The sequence below is a fragment of the Dichotomopilus funicola genome, assembly GCF_033296635.1.
Source record: "Dichotomopilus funicola strain CBS 141.50 unplaced genomic scaffold C8A04scaffold_87, whole genome shotgun sequence".
NCBI classification, from domain to species: domain Eukaryota; kingdom Fungi; phylum Ascomycota; class Sordariomycetes; order Sordariales; family Chaetomiaceae; genus Dichotomopilus; species Dichotomopilus funicola.
The window spans coordinates 150-18,165 of NW_026944108.1; the positions used below are offsets into that span (position 1 = coordinate 150).

At 54.7% G+C, this 18,016-nt stretch overlaps 6 protein-coding genes across 6 annotated transcripts; 2 read left to right on the forward strand and 4 right to left on the reverse strand.

Annotated features, from left to right (window-relative positions):
• Positions 1 to 855: 855 nt before the first annotated feature.
• On the forward strand, positions 856 to 2,499 carry C8A04DRAFT_32368 (putative cysteine protease; the record flags this gene model as incomplete). The annotated part of the gene is made up of 4 exons (XM_062782075.1): positions 856 to 1,516; positions 1,594 to 1,762; positions 1,830 to 2,054; positions 2,112 to 2,499. The coding sequence occupies 4 exons, from the start codon at positions 856 to 858 to the stop codon at positions 2,497 to 2,499; spliced, it is 1,443 nt and encodes a 480-aa protein (XP_062633452.1).
• A 211-nt stretch (positions 2,500 to 2,710) lies between these two features.
• On the reverse strand, positions 2,711 to 4,518 carry C8A04DRAFT_40172 (uncharacterized protein; the record flags this gene model as incomplete). Its single annotated transcript, XM_062784851.1, has 3 exons — positions 2,711 to 2,821; positions 2,922 to 4,338; positions 4,412 to 4,518. 3 exons carry the CDS (start codon positions 4,516 to 4,518, stop codon positions 2,711 to 2,713), a joined length of 1,635 nt encoding a protein of 544 aa, XP_062633453.1.
• An 854-nt stretch (positions 4,519 to 5,372) lies between these two features.
• C8A04DRAFT_32370 (SPX domain-containing protein) lies at positions 5,373 to 6,928 on the forward strand (the record flags this gene model as incomplete). The annotated part of the gene is made up of 4 exons (XM_062782076.1): positions 5,373 to 6,234; positions 6,309 to 6,470; positions 6,574 to 6,711; positions 6,777 to 6,928. 4 exons carry the CDS (start codon positions 5,373 to 5,375, stop codon positions 6,926 to 6,928), a joined length of 1,314 nt encoding a protein of 437 aa, XP_062633454.1.
• Positions 6,929 to 7,131: 203 nt separating this feature from the next.
• Positions 7,132 to 9,103, reverse strand: C8A04DRAFT_15231 (pyridoxal phosphate-dependent transferase; the record flags this gene model as incomplete). Its single annotated transcript, XM_062778404.1, has 3 exons — positions 7,132 to 8,818; positions 8,887 to 8,981; positions 9,056 to 9,103. The coding sequence occupies 3 exons, from the start codon at positions 9,101 to 9,103 to the stop codon at positions 7,132 to 7,134; spliced, it is 1,830 nt and encodes a 609-aa protein (XP_062633455.1).
• Positions 9,104 to 10,849: 1,746 nt separating this feature from the next.
• Positions 10,850 to 12,706, reverse strand: C8A04DRAFT_15248 (uncharacterized protein; the record flags this gene model as incomplete). Its single annotated transcript, XM_062778411.1, has 1 exon — positions 10,850 to 12,706. The coding sequence occupies one exon, from the start codon at positions 12,704 to 12,706 to the stop codon at positions 10,850 to 10,852; it is 1,857 nt and encodes a 618-aa protein (XP_062633456.1).
• Positions 12,707 to 15,013: 2,307 nt separating this feature from the next.
• On the reverse strand, positions 15,014 to 16,322 carry C8A04DRAFT_40175 (Alpha/beta knot methyltransferase; the record flags this gene model as incomplete). The annotated part of the gene is made up of 3 exons (XM_062784852.1): positions 15,014 to 15,490; positions 15,575 to 15,843; positions 16,277 to 16,322. 3 exons carry the CDS (start codon positions 16,320 to 16,322, stop codon positions 15,014 to 15,016), a joined length of 792 nt encoding a protein of 263 aa, XP_062633457.1.
• Between the last annotated feature and the right edge of the window lie 1,694 nt (positions 16,323 to 18,016).

Genomic DNA, 18,016 nt, shown 5'->3' on the forward strand with positions numbered 1-18,016 from the left:
TTGATGTGTTGCTGCTAAACCGAAAAAAAGTGTTTACCAAGGACTTTCTCTTTGGGAAGGATGGGTTGGCCGAAAAAGTCAGCTCCGCCCCTCCCCCATGTTCTGAAAATGGAGCCGACGGTTTGTTCGGGACGCTGCTGCCCTTCGCCACAACAAACGCTTAGCAGGTTCCATGTTGGGGTGGGGGATCGAATCTACCGCCGAAGTTGGGTTCCAGTTCCATAGGTACCCACACTTGCACTCTGTAGGTAAGCACGTAATGCAGTGTAGTGTATACTACATTTGCTATTTCAACACCGTTCCTTGAGCTTGGTTGATGTAGTGTATGCACGCACCATTCAAGAATAACGCGTGAGCTTGAGCCTGAGCGTCATGAATGACATTCATCCACATGGCGCTAAGCCAAAACGGTCGGAGCTTGGCTGCCTGAGCTTGGCCATCAGCTGCTGCGGAGGACGGTGGGGCTGAGAGCTGCTCATGTGCTGTGACATCTGCTCCTCACCCCATCATCCTCCGACACAGCATCTTGGCCGGCTCAAGAACACTCCTCAAAACCAAGCTCCCACAGCAACATCTGACATCGCTCTAAACACACTGACTCCTGCGTTCCCAAATAAGACAACCCTCAACGGTGATAATAGAAAGACTCGCGTATACCTCGGCGCTAAGAGGACTTTTCAAGTTTCCCATCAATCAATCCATTAGCTTGCTTCGTTCCCAGGGAGCGACGACATCTTGCCATCGCTCTCTTCATCGACGACGCCCCGACAGGGACCTGCCGGTGGTACTCGTTAATTTTGAGCTGTTAATTCCGTACCTGTTGTTACCCACCGAATCGAAACCGCGCGATATCCAATGACCCCACCACGAAGCCAGAGCAACAACACTTGGCAGTCCGCTGCTTTGAACACCTCGCCGCAGCTGGCAAACGCCATGGAGGCTGCGTTTGCGGCAGGGGCAGAAGTTGGCCGCGTTAGTCGTCGCATATTTCAACGGATTTGGGACCCAGAGCCGGTCAACGACCGCGGCTCGAACGAGCCAGCCTGGTGCCTCGGCTGCTCATACACCCTTGGAACCAAAGCAGAGCCATCAGGGTTGACTGCTAGTACCCCCCCGGGCGACGGTACCATCAAGATCGCCAACGCGGCAAATGACGCGACCACTCCGACGCCCACCTCCGGAGCGAGCAGTTCCCGACCCCACACCCCGCCCGATTCCCTCTCGAGCAGCTTCGACTCGTCCCTAGCCTACGAAGACCCGGGACATGACAGCGGTTGGCCACCCAGTTTTCTAGATGACTTCGAATCTCGGATATGGATGACCTACCGAACTGGATTCGAAGAGATCCCAAGGTCCACGGACCCTAAGGCAAATGCAGCCTTGTCGTTTACGATGCGGCTCAAGACCTCTTTAGGGGAACACACGGGCTTTTCGTCAGATACGGGCTGGGGCTGTATGATTAGATCGGGCCAGAGCCTGCTGGCGAATGCCTTATTAATATCTCGGCTGGGACGTAGTAAGTAACCCACCACGCCTCTCGCCCGTCGTCCCCCCTCGCCAGGGAGTTTGATGCTGATACATCCACGTGGTTAGGTTGGCGAAGAGCCATAGACCCTGAGGCTGAGCGTGAGATATTAGCGCTGTTTTCCGACGACATCCGCGCCCCGTATTCCCTCCAGAATTTTGTCAAACATGGAGCGGTCGCGTGTGGAAAATACCCGGGAGAGTGGTTTGGGCCGTCCGCGACGGCACGGTGTATACAGTAGGTCATAGATAACCGCCTAACCCTGAGCGTTCCGACAGGCATGAGCCCCGCTAACGGCTTGGAGGGCTTTGGTTAACCAACATGAGACCTCACTGCGGATTTATTCGACTGGCGATCTTCCCGACGTTTACGAGGACAGCTTCATGGCCACTGCCAAGCCCAACGGGGAGCAGTTTCACCCGACCTTAATTCTCGTATGTACAAGGTTGGGTATTGACAAGATCAACCAAGTATACGAGGAAGCCCTCATCTCCACACTGCAAATGGAACAGTCAATTGGAATCGCTGGGTGAGATTTTCTTCCTTAGCTTCTTGGGATTTTGTTCATTCACTAAAACTTGCCCAGTGGTCGGCCGTCGTCATCGCACTATTTCGTCGGCGTCCAGGGGCAATGGCTGTTCTATCTTGATCCTCACCACCCCCGACCAGCATTGCCATATCGTGACAACCCAAAGGACTTTACCTCAGAAGAGCTAGACTCTTGCCATACCCGTCGGTTGCGCCACCTCCATGTCGAGGACATGGACCCTAGCATGTTGATCGGATTCTTGATCAAGGACGAGGATGACTGGGACACGTGGAAGAGCGGAGTAAAGCATGTGCAGGGCAAGTCCATCATCACCGTCTCACCACATGACCCATCGAGGGGTATGGGTTCCGGTCGGGCTGAAGCTATTGACGAAGTTCAGACGCTGAGTGATGAGGAGGATGAAGATACGATTCTTGAAGTTTAAGACCATCTTATCCCATGCTTGGCACCACATACTGGGGTGGGGAGCGGAATATTGCTCCTTAACCGTTCATCAGTTTCTATTCAACGACAACATGGTGGTAGCATGTTTCGGCACCGTGCGCCAGCATCCACTTCGTTGCAGCGGATGTGGCCTGACCAGCGTTTTCGGAGGTAGGTGTGAAAATTAGCGTTGGCACGAAACGCGCCATTTTTCAGCGCCGCTTCTTCCCCTTCACTGCCTTTGCGCTGGGCAGAGGGACGGGTGCAGCATGGCTGAAATCCCGGATGTGATCAAATAATCTAGATCGGGACGGGAAGGTTTCCTTGCAGCTGGAACATTTGTGCTGATGATTATCAGTGTCGGGTGTCAGATTCGGCATCTCGTAGTAGGATAATTTTCTTTGCTTTGTGTAAGAAACTCACAGCATTCAATACATCGGCTTCAGCGGCCCGTTGGGCAGCTTTCTTTTCTCGTTTTAGCTTTGCTTTGCCCATCTTCTTCGTTTCAACTTCTCTGCCATCGAGGTTCAACCCGTCAAGGGCTGGAGTTAATGAGTCCACAACATCTGGGATATTGCCGGCGTTCGCACCACCCATATCCCTGGCGCCCCCGTCCATGATACGTGCCTCAACAGCCGATCTTGGTGCATATTCGTCGTTTTCTTCTGTATCTGAGTGAGATAGGGAGTCCGAGCTTCCCGTTCGTGGGTGGCCGGACGAGTCGGCCACTACATCCTTTTCGGCCAGACGTGTCTCGCGGGTGGCATCGTCGTTGGGTAATTTATCGCCGCCACCCCCCTCCCCGCCGTCCTCGCCGTCTTCGCTGTCTTCAGCTCGAGTTGAGGGCGACGGGAAGTTCGGGCTTGCGCCACCGAGGTCTAGATTTTGGTTCTCTTTTCTCATCTGCCGTTGTAACTGCTGTACAGCTTTGTTGTGTTTCTTGCTTTTCTCGTGCGCTTCGAACTGTTTCTCGCTCTTGAATGTCTTGTTGCACACGACACACTGGATTTCTTCCACCTCTTCCTCTTCTTCCGACATAGAGAACTCATCGTTGTCCTCTGCATCATCCCGTGACTGCACCCAGTCTGGCACAACATACTCAGCGAGCTTCTCCTGGTTTGCTGCCCTGGATCGAGAGGCTTGAGCTGCCGCTGAATCCCGGAGAACTTGCTGCCTTTCTGATTCGGATTGTGTGTTGGGCACGTAACGTGGGTCCCGCTTCTTGACAAAAGCAATCAAGGACTGCACAGAATCGTTGAACTCCCTGATACCTTCCTCCCGAAACTTTTTATTTTCCTTCTCCATGAGGCGTCGGACTCGGCGGTCGGGCGCATCTTGTAAACGGTATTTGTCCCTCCAGCTAAACGATTTTTTGGTGGAAAAGCCTGCCCACGCTTGGTAGAATTGTTTCGCCACCGCATTGTAGCTATCGTCGGCCTTACCAAATGTCGGATACTCCGTTGGCGCTAGCCCAGTCCAGTCACAAGCAGCGATTTCTTCTGCGGCTAGCTGATCAAAAAGTTCATTGAGAACACCAAAGAAACCCTTCGGTGAATCATCCATCGGCACGCCCGAGTTGAAGCGGCTCATCAGGGCAAAGATAGCGTTGGCCGAAGTATGGCTTGCGCCGGACGGATCCGTGGGCGCGGTTCCAGCAATATCGTTCTCGCCGTTGAGAATCGCATCGCGGTGAGAATTGTACCAAGCACGTTCTTGGGGGTCGGATAGAATCTCATACGCAGTTTGGACTTCAGCGAACCGTCTAGTCGCGTTCTCAGTGTCGTTGAAGTTGCGGTCGGGATGTAGTTCGAGAGCTTTCTTCTTGTACGCTCGCCGGATCCTGGGGACAGCCCTCGGTCAGGTCGAGCACACGAACGAGACGAACATTGACTTAGAAGAAGACACCAACTCACTCCTCGTCGGTGACATCCGGCTCTACCCCGAGCAGCTCATAATAACAGGTCTTACGCCCCACATCGGGAGAGTTGGAACCGCGGGGTGCAGACTGTCCGGCACCCATATTCCCCCCCTTTTCGGTTTTGAGATACCCCTTTGGCTGGTTAATGTAGAGTGAGTGTTAGAACGAGGGTATCAAACCCAAAAGGCATCCGAGTTCCTCGGCAGGCTAAAGGAGCTAAATTAGAACCCTATGACGGAGGAGGGCCAGACCCATGGGCGAAAGTAACAAACGGGCACCGGCAGCATGGCACCGCGGGGTTAAACAGTGGGTTTGTGGAATAAATTAGATTGGCGGGACCGGGACTTGCACCTCTCTTGGCAAAAACGCTTGGCTCACTCAGCACAGCATGCGAGTGACCAACTTGGAAATTTGTCACGCGACAAAATAAGACGGCAGGCAAAATTTCTCATTCACTTCTTCCATGAGACCAGGCAGGTCCTGGATGGTGTTAGTGGTGGGGCGTTCTGGTTTCCAGCTTTTCTGAGGCCATGCCAACTAAACCGGAAAGTAAAACCCTGAGCAGCCTTCGACACCGAAGCCTGGGCGCCTGTGACCACACCTTAAAAAGGCTAACTAATATGTTTTCTGGTGGCGTCGTGTGGTCCCCCACTCAAAAACAGCACTAATCCTCCGCTATTCCCTCCCTTCAGGTTCTTCTTCTCTCAACCCCTGCTCGGTTCCTCTCCCATGAGCCATTTTCCTTACTGTCAGGCGTAAAACCCATTTATGAATTATCTGGCCGAGACTTCAAGCCGTGGTCTGGTCCTCACGCATCCACTGCTATCTTTTTACTAGAGAATCTGTCTTGGCTTTTATCCTAGGCCCCGGCGGCACGCTGACACCCTGATCGCCATGAGTGGGTGCATTTCAAACATTAAACTTACCCGTTTATCTTCATCACGACGCCTGTCACCATGAAATTCGGTCACGCATTTCAAGAGGCCCTCGCCACCGATCGCTACCCCCAGCACTGGGTCGAGAAGGCCATCCCGTATCGTCAGCTCAAAAAGATATTGAGTAAGGTCCGCGAAGAACTCATTAAGAAAGGTTACGCCCCCGACACGATCCACCAGCTACTGGCCGACCATAACGCTGAATACCGACTTGAAACCGACGCCGCTCACCTGCTCCGCCCGAAACTAGTGGTGAGACCGAACCTCTCGTCAGATCGCCACGAGCTTCATCAACCAGCCAGGACTCTGGGCGAGTTGACGACACCCCCTACGCCTGATAATGCGGCTGTGGGAAGTTTGCCCGAGTCTGAAGATGAGCAGAGGTCCTCTGACTCTAACGCCGAGGGAAATGACAACCATGACTGGGTCAAGATTCCACTGAACTCGGATTCCCGGTTCTTTAGTCTCCTGCAGTCAGACGTCACCGAACTAGATACGCTACAGGAGAATGAAAGACAGGCGATGAACGTAAGAATCAACACCCTTGGCAACGAGATTGCCGAAGTGGCCAAACCACGGAAGGGCCTGATCAAACTCTCCAAGTCAGACTTGTACCGCTGGCGCGAGATCTTTGAGGTGTATCTGGAAGCGCAGATTTTCTTCTCGACGAGCGAATCGGCGGGCGGGCTGCGTGAGAGTGAGAAAGCGCGCAAGCAGCTGGTATGGTTCCAGGAGAATGTCAAAAAGCGACAGCTTCCGCAACAATTCAAGATTGAGGCGAGCGCCAATGCCTACACTCACTTCTTGGCCTTGAACGTGACGCTGCTGGAAAACCTGCAGTTCCAGGAACTGAACCGAACCGCGGTGGCTAAAATTATTAAAAGTGAGAAAAGCCTTATAGTATTATTTCTTTTGTATTCCTTTCAAGCGAGCAGGCCCTGTACTGATATGGTACAGAATTCGACAAGCGGACCTCCCTAGGAGTAAAGAGCACGTTCCCCAAGGCAATGTACTCTGCTCATTTCATATCCGAGGCCATCTCCAAAGACATATGTGCCCAGCTAGCACGTGAGGTCGTCACCCAGGTTCCACAGGTTGTGGATTATACATGTCCGATCTGTAAGTCTTGCCCCTCGTCCCCATGACCAATTGGCGATAGGAGCTACTTGTTCTGCGCCCTGCAAGGTACGAGACACGGCTGACGTGGAGTGCTTGGAACTAGGTCTTTCCCTCTGCTGGCTCCCAATCAGGCTGGACTGCCAGCACCTGTTCTGCATTCGCTGCATGATCAAAATGCAGAACCAGAAAAAACGCTACTGCCCGCTCTGTCGGGCGGAAGTAGTCCAAAGCGCAAACGAGAGTAAGCTAATTACATGTGGTGGAAGCGGTTGGGTTATGACCTTTGTAAGCTGACTATATCGCTAGCACACATCGACGAGGAACTCGTACGCCACCTCGAGCGATGGTTTCCTAAAGAAACCAAAGAAAAGCAGGACTATAACGAACGGGAGCGCCGCAAAGAGCTGCTCGGTGACATTTACGTCACCGACGATCCCTCAAAGTGTCTCGTAATGTAGGAGCCGCCGCGTTTCGAGGCTCTCGGTGTGTTTCTTGGGTTGAATTTTCTCTCTCTCGAGTGGCGTTATAGGGATAGGAAGCACGATACCACATGGCAGCGACCAGCGGTTGATTTAGTGTTTTTATTTTTATTGAACTAGTTGCTTTCCCCACCAGCCCTTGCTATGGCTGTCACCCATTGCTGCACCCTAACATCGCCGTTTTACTTCGCTGCGGTTTCCAACGCATTTCTCATTATCGTCACGAGATGGTCCGTCTCCTCGAGGCCAACGCTGATACGGATCAGATTCCGGTCCACCCCGAAACCTTCCGCCCAATCTAGCTCCTGATAGTGAGCAAGCAGAACGTAGGGTGACGTTAGCGTAAAGTTTGTACCGAGGCTGGGCCCCTTTGCCGTTTCCACGACATCGTAAAACACCACGGCTTGCTCCGGGCGATGGAAGACGACCGACAACAAGCCGCCGTAACCTCCACCAGGCAGCTGACATGCCTCGTAATTGGCCCGTGAGGTGTTGTATTTGGGGTAGAAAATGGTCTTGACAATGGGACACGTGCGGAGCACGTCGCAAATGGCCTCGGCGTTGGTGTTGATGCGATCGATGCGCGAGGCGAAGTCGCGGCTATTGCGTTCCATGAACATGACATCCTCGGGCCAGTAGGTGTCCTCGTATCCAGCGCCATCAGCGCCTGCCTCTGCCCACTCTTTCAGGGCAGAGTAGTACCGGCTGTTTGGGTTGAAGATAGCGCTGCCACCCATGACGTTGCAATCGCCTGAAAAGATCTTGGTCAAGCTGCTCGCTACAATGTCGGCGAAGGGCAGCACATTGACGTTGGCAAAGGTGCCAATAGTCTCGTCCACGACGACGGCAAAGTCGTACTTGTCCGCCAGCTGCCGGATGCGAACGAGGTTGGGACAGGTTAGCAGTGGGTTACCCGGGAACTCGCAAAATAGGGCAAGGAAGCGGTCGCCGCCCTGGAGGCGCTTCTCCAGGTCGTCAAGATCCTCTTCCGAGCCGTGTCCGTAGAAGACGGCACCGGGGCCAAATTTCTCGAGCACTTTGAAGGTGTCCACATAGGGGAAACCAAAATTGACACTCTTCATGCTCCCACGGGCGCTGAGAAGGGCCCGGTGAGAGTTGAAGATGGCGCTCATTCCGCAGGGGAAGAGATATACATCCTCCTCCTTGAGGTTGGGAATCCCACGCGAGTTGGACTCCATCTCGTGCTCGGGTGGTGGTGCCGTGGTGAGCTCGCTAACGCCACGGAGGGCCCCCGCGATTCGCCGTTTTATGGCGGACTTGGCGGGGTGGACAAACGAGACATCGAGATTCCTGCCATATCGTTCTTCTAAAAAACGGGATGTCTCGTGCAGGTCAGGAAGCCCCGCGTCCCCGTCTGGAGCGGGCTTTGGTGATTGTGCCGCCTTTGTCGCTTCGACCGATGAAGGCCGCTGGTACCGTTTGGGCCCTCGGCACGGCTTTGGACTCGTGGGAACGTTCTGGGTGGTTCGTACGGAGCCTTCCTCATCTAAACGGAGAAGGCCATCTTTGAAAAGATTGTGACAGAACTCGGCCCTGCGGCTGGATACGCCGTCGCCCGTGTGCTGCCAGTATTGCTTGACAAAGGGGAATGCCTCCTGCGAGCAAAGCACAGCAGAAATGGCTGGTGAGAGAGCCGCCAGGGCCCCAGATGTCGGCTGCGTCGTATCCAGGACAAGATGAGCGGTGCTTAGAGAAGAAAAGGCGGCTGGGGGGGCATGTGTTTTGACGAACGAGACACATCGGTCTGCAATTTGGCGGGTCGGGAACAGGAAGGCTTTGGAGTCTTTCCTGCCAAGGCTGTCCAAAATGTCGGCAATGAAGGCTTGGATACTCCGGTGTATGAAGAAGCTGAGCGGAGGGTTAGGATGAAACGAGGCACGAGACAACTCGGAGCGGCAAGTGAAAGAGGGGCATACCGAGGATAACCTGTGACCATGCGGCCGACGACCCAATCTTCGCCCTCTTCATAGCCAATGTTGGACTTCCATGTTGGTAGCGATACGCTCACAGCCTAAGGACCGCAAGAAATAGCGTTAGTCGGACTGAACCTCAAGCACTTTTTGGTAGGTACCTAGTCAGGCGTACATGTGCTGTATGTGGGGGAATGGACGCCCCAAGATCAAGATCAATCATTGTATTGCGTCAGACGGAATTTCACCGGTGTGCCGGTAGCAATTCTGTGCGTATTAGCACCGGGCTGCCGAAATTTTTTTTTTTGGGCGAGTAACGCTGGGTTGTGAGTGCGGTAACTACCTTGTGGTGTGTTTGGGATGAATTCGTGATGCTCAAAGTACCTTGGCGGGGATGGGTGTTAGGCGATTGACTCACGGGAGCTCAACTCGCGGGAGCTCGACCACCGGCGGGCCTTTTTTTCACTGAAGCAGGTTTGATGAAACTTTTCGTCTTCAGAGCGGGGGTTACCCAATTCTTCCGACACATACGACAAACGGATGGTGCTTTGCCAATGAGCTACTGGTGAACTAATTCGATGGTGTCCTGCTCCCCACGTTCACGTTCCTCACAATCTGCCGTCCCACATTGACGGCACGCGGGTTGATGAGGTGCATGGCAGATCGAGGAGGACCCTCATCGGATTCCGACAATCGGAGACAAAACGTGGAATTCGGTGGGCAAAAATATGGGGAACATGGAGCTCCCGTGAGTCGTTGAAGGGCCTCTTATTTCTCCCATCCTTCAAGGGACCCAACGACTCAATTTTGATAATCGCGAGAGAACGGTGGTTGGCGGATATTGGTGGAGCTATGTAACTGACGTTGCCATCTAGAACGAACAGAGGATTAATTAGAGCGAAGTCACCTGCGTTTGTCTTAATACTGTTAACAAGTGTTTTCTCAGGAAGACAGACCAACAAGTGGAAGGTCCACACCCGGGCGCTTCGACCGTTTTTCTGGATCCATCATTGAGGCACAAAACGGAAGGGACGGGAAATCTCCGTTAGCATTAGTGATTGGTGTGACGGAGCCCCACATCCTGGCGAGCAAAAGGTCGGCCCCTGTTTGATTGTAAGCTTCGCAACTTAGGTCGAGACAGTCCCAGTCCCTGAACATGACGGCAGCTACTATGTACTATGTAATGAAAATGGCGGAAGTGAACAGCATTTACAATAATAAAAAACGTGCACCCTCTGTCTGAGGTTTTCCCTAGAAAAATCACGTCGTTGTGGGTCAAGTTGCGGATGTGGACAGGGCCCGTTTTCAACCTGCATAGTACACTTTGTGCACATTGGACTGCCCGTGTATTCTTACATCGCATTCATCGTCGCACACAACCCATCAAGCATGGAGGGTTCGTAGTGTACAAAGGTGCTGCGGACTGGACGACGGGACTGGGGTCGTCATCCGCCTGTTGTGGAGCCAATAACATGTACAAACTTACAGAGTAGAGTGTAGTAAGCTGGCCCGAGCCACGGTAAAGTTTAGTCAGATCTTAGAAGGTGTTACGGCGCCCATACCAGGGGCCTGGATTTGGAACAACGCATATCATGTTTGGCATATATTGCAACATATTTATTCGAAAAGGTGTACGTGGTAGACGAAGGATCGCGAAAAGCAAGGTTCATTGTGACCCTCGAAGACGGAATCATATACACCAGCTCTCAAAGACGCCCCCTAGTGCTCATGATAGACAGGGACGCCAGCAAGACGCCAAAATAAAGCATTCATCATACAAAATATAATCACCTATTTGAGCACCCCGAGTAATTCAACATGTAAAAATACCAAAAGGAAATACCCAATCTAACAACCCCCCAGCCGGCCAACACAACGGCCACTAATCGCCCCCCTCCCATCGCTGTCGTCTCCTGGCCTCCCATCGTCCTAGTCGGCGAAGGGGAGAAAAAAAAACGCCTGACTGGACTCAATATCCCCGCCCGCTCCTCCTTGTACCCACACAGCTAATACTATCGTCCGGCTCTACACTACCGGCATCCGACCGGTCGTCATCATCGTACCCATCACCATACCCGTCATATCCATCATACCGAGCCCCACCACTACCACCACCGCCGCCAGCACTAGCACCATATCCGCCTCTTTGATCGACATCCCACCTCCCATAGCCGCCTTCTCGCTCCCTACTCCTGCCCCGATCGCGCTCTCGATCCCTGCCCCCGTCCCGTCCCGATGCGTAGACCCCCATGTCTGTCTGGCTTCTCGTCAACGGCATATCGCGTGCTGAGAGGTACATCGGCGTCGATATTGACGTTGCGATGGGAGTTTGTCGAGCGGAGAGGTAGCTGTTGCTGCTGTTTTCGCGGCTGTAGCTGCGCGGCACTTTGTACGTCGTGGTGGTCGTCGTCACGACTCGACCTCCTCCTCCGTGGTAGCTTGGCGTGGAGGTCTGGCCGTAGTCGTAGGGGTCACGGCTGATCTCTAGAGGGGCAGCACCAGGGGTGCGGACGGTGCTGTTGGATCTGTGGCTGCGGGTTGAGACGTAGGTGTCGCGGTCGCGGTCGGGGGTATCAAAGGTGTAGCTACGCTGGACGATGGGTGGGTGTCGGGCGCTGCGCGAACTGCTGTAGCCTCGGCGGTCGGGAAGATCACTGGTGGTGGTGTAGGTGGCAGTGGCGTAGGGATCGCGGTAGCTGGCAGACTCGCCCCGGGGCTGTACTGAGGAAGCGCGTGATCGTGAAGACTGGTAGGCGTCGGCTGGGGCGTGACGTGAAGAATACTCTGGGGCGGCGCGTTGGTAGTAAGGGTCGGAAGAGGCGGCGGTGTAGTAGTGGTCTCCGCCTCGGGAGCGGGACTTGTCCCGGACGTAGCGATCATCGTCGCCATAGTACTGTCTCTTGTGGTCCGTGGTATACACGTCGTACCGCTCGGGGAAGGTCGATCGGCGCGAAAAGGACGGCATGTTGTCGTAGGGCTGGGGGTACTCTTCGCGGTTACTGTCGTAATTCTTCGGATACGAGACTGCACTGCTTAGTGCGACAGTGCCGGCAGCTCCAGTAGTTCCGGCAGCGGTCCCGAGGACACTCCCCGCGACAGCACCGGCGCTTAGGCCGTGGGAGTTTTCCCGAGCTGAGGTCGCCGGTTCGTAGACGGCGGAGCGGGTGGTGACACTCCGTCGGATTTTGGGAACCGGTGGTGGATTTTCGTCGTCTTCGTCGTCGTCGTCGTTGTCACCACCGTCGCCACCGGGATATCCGTGAGCGTGGAACCGATGGGCAGAAGAGCGCGTGGGGGTAGATGAGCTGGTGATCCCGTAGTTCCACTTAAGAATCTTGCCGGGTTCCTCAACAATTTGAGAGCCGGCGTAGGGGTAGGTTGTTCCGCCAAAGCCTTGAGGGTATCCTGAAGCCGGTGATGGGACAATTTCCATAACGTTCCCGACGCGGTCACTTATAACCACCACGGCGCCGCCACCGGGGGTGTCTAACCACCTCGCAGAGACGCCACTTGCGAAGCTCTCGGAGGAGCGGCGCGGGTGGGGGTCCCGAGAATTCGGATTGGATTGCCGGGCAAATTCGAAGCAGGACCCGGCCGCGGCTACCGAAGGAGCGCTGAAGATAATGCGGGAGGTCTTGAGTGGCCGCTCTCTGCTGGAGGCGACTTGTCGGATCTGGAAAATAGGGGTCCCCAAGGCGTTACCGAAGGTGGCAAATGGAAAATGACCCCCTTCGGTCGACAAGTAGTGAAGCCCAAGCGGTTGGAGCACAGCCGAGTAGAACGATGAAGAGGAGGGGAGGTGATCGACTTCAAGGAAGGGGAGCATCGGTACAGTATAATACACCCCGCCAGCCGGGACAGTAGCACGGGTAGGGCAGGGTGGGGGGGGGGGGGGGGGGGGGGGGGGGCGAGGGGGGATCGCAGTCTCGGGGGACCCGGGTGAGGGTGGTCGTGTCACTCAGTCACTCGATCGACGGGTGCAACACTGCCGTCGAGCCTCGAGGTCAGCACTCGAGGGTTTGAAAGCCCTGTTTTGGGCTTTCTCTTCGACACGACACTCTTTCCACCCTCTCACCCTCGCCTCGAGCGCAGAGAGAGCTTGCTTTGGGATAAGCGTGGCGGGAAGGCGAGTTGCTGTGGCCAGGGTGTCGAATCGTAGCGGTCGCAGGCTGGGCCGCCCAAGCGAGTGACGCGCGCCACGGGGCCGAGCCTCACACGCCCCGCCTCGCTCAGCAGCTGTCACACAAAGAGAGGGGGGCAAGCCGGGGCGCACTGTTTGCCCAGGTCGTCTCCGTTGTCACCGGGCAATCCGAGATATGGAATCGAGCAGAATTGTAGACTGCTTCCAGCAAGAATCGCCTGGAGTCCTAAAGTTCCTGAGGCCGAGTCGAGCCAGATAATTTTTACAGCAAAGCGATGGTAGCGATAACCAGTGTAGGACTCAGCAAACCAAGCAGAGCGCTGCTGAATAAACCCTGAAACCTAAGATGGATGAAGATGATCGCCCATGCACCCTGTGGGATGACGGTCAGTCGAAAAAAGGACGGTGCTGCCCAACTTGGCCATCACAGAGTTACAGCGGAGGAGAACAGGACATCACCCTGGCGAGCCTGGCTCACTGGCACTGGCTCCCTCAAGCCATTGTGAAAGCGGTGGATGGATGGGCGAATGGAGAAAGAGACCACCGAGTGAGGGCTGTTGATCTTTGTGGTCTTCAATGCTGGAGAATGGAGCTGACAGGTCGCTGGGACACGCATCGACCCGCTCCCGTTGCCCTGCAGGGGGTTTTAGGGCCTTGGTCCCTGTCGGTAACTGGCCGCCCCTGCTGTGCCTGTGGCCTGTGACCGGCAAGGTGCGGGTGGGTCGGGGTCGGGAGGTCGGGAGGAGGTCGGGTGTGGATGGGACGCTGTCCGTGGCTGGGCGCTCGCTGAGGTGGTCTCGTTTTTTTCCCCTTTGCACCCGAAAAAGCTGTGCCCTCCGGGGTCCGGGCCAGTTCCGGACAAGCTGCGTCACCTCAAAGGCTCGGTCCCACGAGGCCTGGCACTTCGAAGTAGTCGCCACTCCTTAGTGTACATATAATTTGTATGGACACACAACGCCTTCTCGTCAAAGAAGGGCTTGAAAAAGGGCCCAGCAAAAGGGCGGCTCGGCGGTCGAGGGCGGGTAGGTTGAGAAGGTGGTCATTGGTTGCGAACAGGTGGATGCTCTCCCCTCCGAGTGCTCAAAGAAGGCACCATCGAAAAACCGCAACGCGGGTTGTGGTTGTCGATTGGCGGGGAACTGAATCAGTTTGTGACGCATGTTTTTAACGGTCGCTGCAGCAGGACGAGGAAGGGAAAGGAAATGTGGGGGCGAGGTGTCCTTAAGCGGCAACCGCATCGCTATGATTGGCCACTGGTCGGAGCCCACCTGACCAAACAGAAGGACAAGCAGAATTGAAGCGAACTCATTTTCATTGAACGCAGGTGTTCGCTCGGGGAGAACCCTAACAACACGCGGTGCCAATTTTGACCCCGCCAGCCAAGCAGCGTCTGCTCAATGGAGCGACGGGGCTAACAGAACATCGACGACACGGTCATTACATCGTAGCAAGGGGAAAAAGCACGGAGCCAGAGAGATATAAAAATGAATTCCATATCTCCAATACCCCTCATCTCAGATGTGAACTCAACTGCACCCTGACAACCACTGCTACCTTGCTACATCCGAACTGGCGAGTTCGTCACATTGCTATTCCCACCAGATTTCCTCGCTGTGGGTTAGTTCATAAATAACATTAAATGTGTGTGTGTGGAAGAAGAGAACAAAAGGAGAAACAGAAGACGAAAAACAAGACAGGGAAAAGACGTGGGCCAAGTTGAAGTGGCACCGCGCAGACGACGAAAGCGTCTCGGGATCCGTTGTTGAACGCCCCATGTTTTGGTTGCAAAAACACCGACAGCTCAAGCACAGACATCCCAAGTTCCGGACGACAAAGGCCATCGACCGCGATGTTGTGATCGCGGGACAGGCACAATGCGGCCGCAGCTCCCTATACTAGCATAGGAAACCGAAAGATCATTTCATCCATTTCCCTGGTTCTTGTCGATATTGTTGTTGTTGTTGTTGTTCCGGGGGGCCAACCATGTCAGGTCTAGAGAATATCCCAGCTATCCTCAGCAGCGTGGCAGAACTTGCTGCACGCAACACTCGCCGAAAGGCTGAAGTTGCTGATGGAGATTTTCTCATCGACGTAGGCGTCCGCAAAGTTGTCGGCGCCTTTAGCCATGGCCCCCACAAACACGCAAATGCTCTCCTTGGGCTGGAGGTTGTCGATGTAATCGCGGACCCGCACCATGGGTGCATCGAAGCTGAGTGTGACCTTGCGGCAGTTGGGCGGCAGGTGGTCTGTGATTGGGTTCTGGATCACTTTGAGGAGCTTCTCTTGCGAGTTGGTGCCTTTGATCGAGAGACGGTGGAGGAGCTGGACCATCAGACCGGCGAATCGCTTGAACGTCCGCGGGATGCGGACCGAGGGCGACACCTCGATCAGCACGCCCTTGGCCGTCTGGATGTAGATCTGAAGCTTTCCGGCTTTGTTGATTGGCGAGTCAAGGAGGGTGAGGAGGCACTGGAAAGCAAAAAGGTTTTAGGGGTTAGCAGCCGCGCGTGGCTTTGGCCCATGTTGGATGGGGAAGCAGCGGCTTTGTCAAACCTGGTGTGTAATGTCAGGGCGGGCATCGCTAATGTCCCTGTTCATCTTGCGCATGACACCGATGTGCTCGTCGCTATTGAGGAGCGAGTACTTCTCCTCCCTCTGCACCCCCATGCGACTGACACCGCCGTGCGAAGCCTTGTACGTCTCCAAGCTGGCATTGGATAGGACGACGATCAGGCGCCTCGAGTCCTTGTCAGTTGGTGGGATGGGCGCATGCTGTTCGGCCACCAGCTGGGGCAGCTCGGGGGGCGGGAGAGACTGGGTTCCTGCAGGGCCGTCCATCGTGTCAGATCAATGAGATAATATGAGGACCGGGCGTGTGTGGACGTTGTTCGATGGGTTGAACGGGCGATTCGGAGAGGAAAACGATGGCGATGCGATAGCCCCCGAAAGACAAGGCCGAAGGTCAGGAAAGTGTAGTGGAGGAGGCTCCTCTGGTGGGCTCCGACACTTTCCCTTCAAACGCCGAATCGAAAGCGGGGTCCGAAAGTTCGGTTGGGGCTGGAAAATTCCCCCCCTGCAAAACCACTTTTTAAGGTTCGGCCGAAGCCCCTCCTTCATGCCAGACCGACAAAATGTCCAGGCACAAAACAAAGCCAGGGATTTCATCCGAATTCAGGCGACACGAAAAGCATGTCGTGGACAATAGGGGAAAGATGCCTAGAAATGAGGTGTAACAAAGCTGTGTCTTCAACTTACTGGGCCGCTTCCCCGCGCGGTACTCCCGATCTGGTGACGAAGACATGATAGCGCGACGCGGTGTGACTCGGTGAAGGAACAAGAGAATGGTCCGAAGACTGAACGTCAATGAGAGCGTTCGAGGTAAGTATTTAGAGTGAACCGAAAGTAGACAAGAGACAAGATCGCACGAGCGGTACGAATAGGTGGATAGGTGTCGCAAAGGGGTTGGTTGGTGGTGAGACTCGGGGTGGGTGTTTGCGATTTTATACAGAGGAGAGAAGATGGAAGAGCACACATGCGATCTTCACGAAGGAGAAGCCAATTCGCTTAGCTGAGGTCCAGGGAGGTCCAGTGGTTCTGGTTGGGGCTAGCTCGGAACGCCCCGAATTCTTACAAAGTCGTGGCGCCAACCCTCGCGGACCCGACTTTGATGAGTCTTCCGTGCCTATCGGGGTCCGGTGGCTCCTTTCTCATCGCCGAACCTTTTTCTTCCGATAACTAATTGGAACCCAGGATACACCCGCGGACCTGACACACAGGTTCACCGTAGCGTCCCCCGCCTCCCCGCACACTTTCCGCACACTTTCGTCCGTTCCAAGTCCAGGCCTCCCGCAGGTCGGCGAAGGCTTACGTTAAATGCCCCGGGAAGCACCCCCTGCGCTAAAACGGCAAAAACCACTTGGCGTTCCGTTACTCCGTCCTTGCCCACAGTTTCACAACAAAAGTCCGGAAATACTCCGTTCGCTACCGAAAGACGCCGAATAGAATGACTGAGCCTTCCGCCGTCGTTCTCCGATGCTCACATCTCGTGATGGAGTGGACGAAGTTCGGGTTTGCCTCAGAGAAGAAAGCGACAACGATTGGTCGGGACTTTCTTCTCGAAATGACAACATGCCGGAGATAGGCTCACAAGCTTATTGCATCTTTTCTCCTGCCCGCAGCAGTTAGGTTTCAGCCCCGGGTCATCTCAACATTAACGTTGAGGTCGCTGCAGCCCCAACTTCCATGTCCATCACACTCGAGCGGCCACTTTCGGTGGCCTGTCAGCCTGTCTCTGGCTTGGCTTTGGTTTTGCGCAGCGATGCGGTGGCTGCCATAGGTATCGGAGCGTCGTCGAATGCAAATTTGTGTTTTTTTGCTCTTGAACATTGTTGGGGTCCTTATTGACGAGCTTGCAGTTCGACATCGGGTGCTTGAAGATTGAATCGAATGTTGTCGCGCGGATCAAGGCGGGTCCCGATTCCGTGGCCACAGCTTCGTAAAATCGTCGCCAACCTGAAGCTCTTCCCGGCCTCCATGTCGGCCCCGGCCGGCGGCACGGCCGGTATTCTGCACCGGCCTTTCCATATTTCTCTCGCTAATAGATGCTTTTTACACCGGCAACTTTCTTACAATCTTGTCTGATCCTCTATGTTCTTACGCCGGCCAAGCTCATCACCACCCATTTTACCCCTTTCTGCCCCTTCTCCGATAGAGGCAAATAGTAAGATATTCTGCGCATCAGCTCACGCTCTGTGACAGTTTGCCCCACGAGCCGCGTTTCGAGGACGATGCGGTGCTACAAGATACCATTGCCGAGTTTGCCGGTGGCGTTAGGTAAAATCTCAACGCCAGCCGCGGCCAATATAACACTTCTGCCCACCCCCTAGGCCCTGACCACCCCGTCGTGTGTTGTTCACTCACCCCTAGTCGCTCTTTTGATTCACCTTCTTTTATCTCTCTTGCGCCAAGAGATTTCAAACGACTGCCACGCTGCGC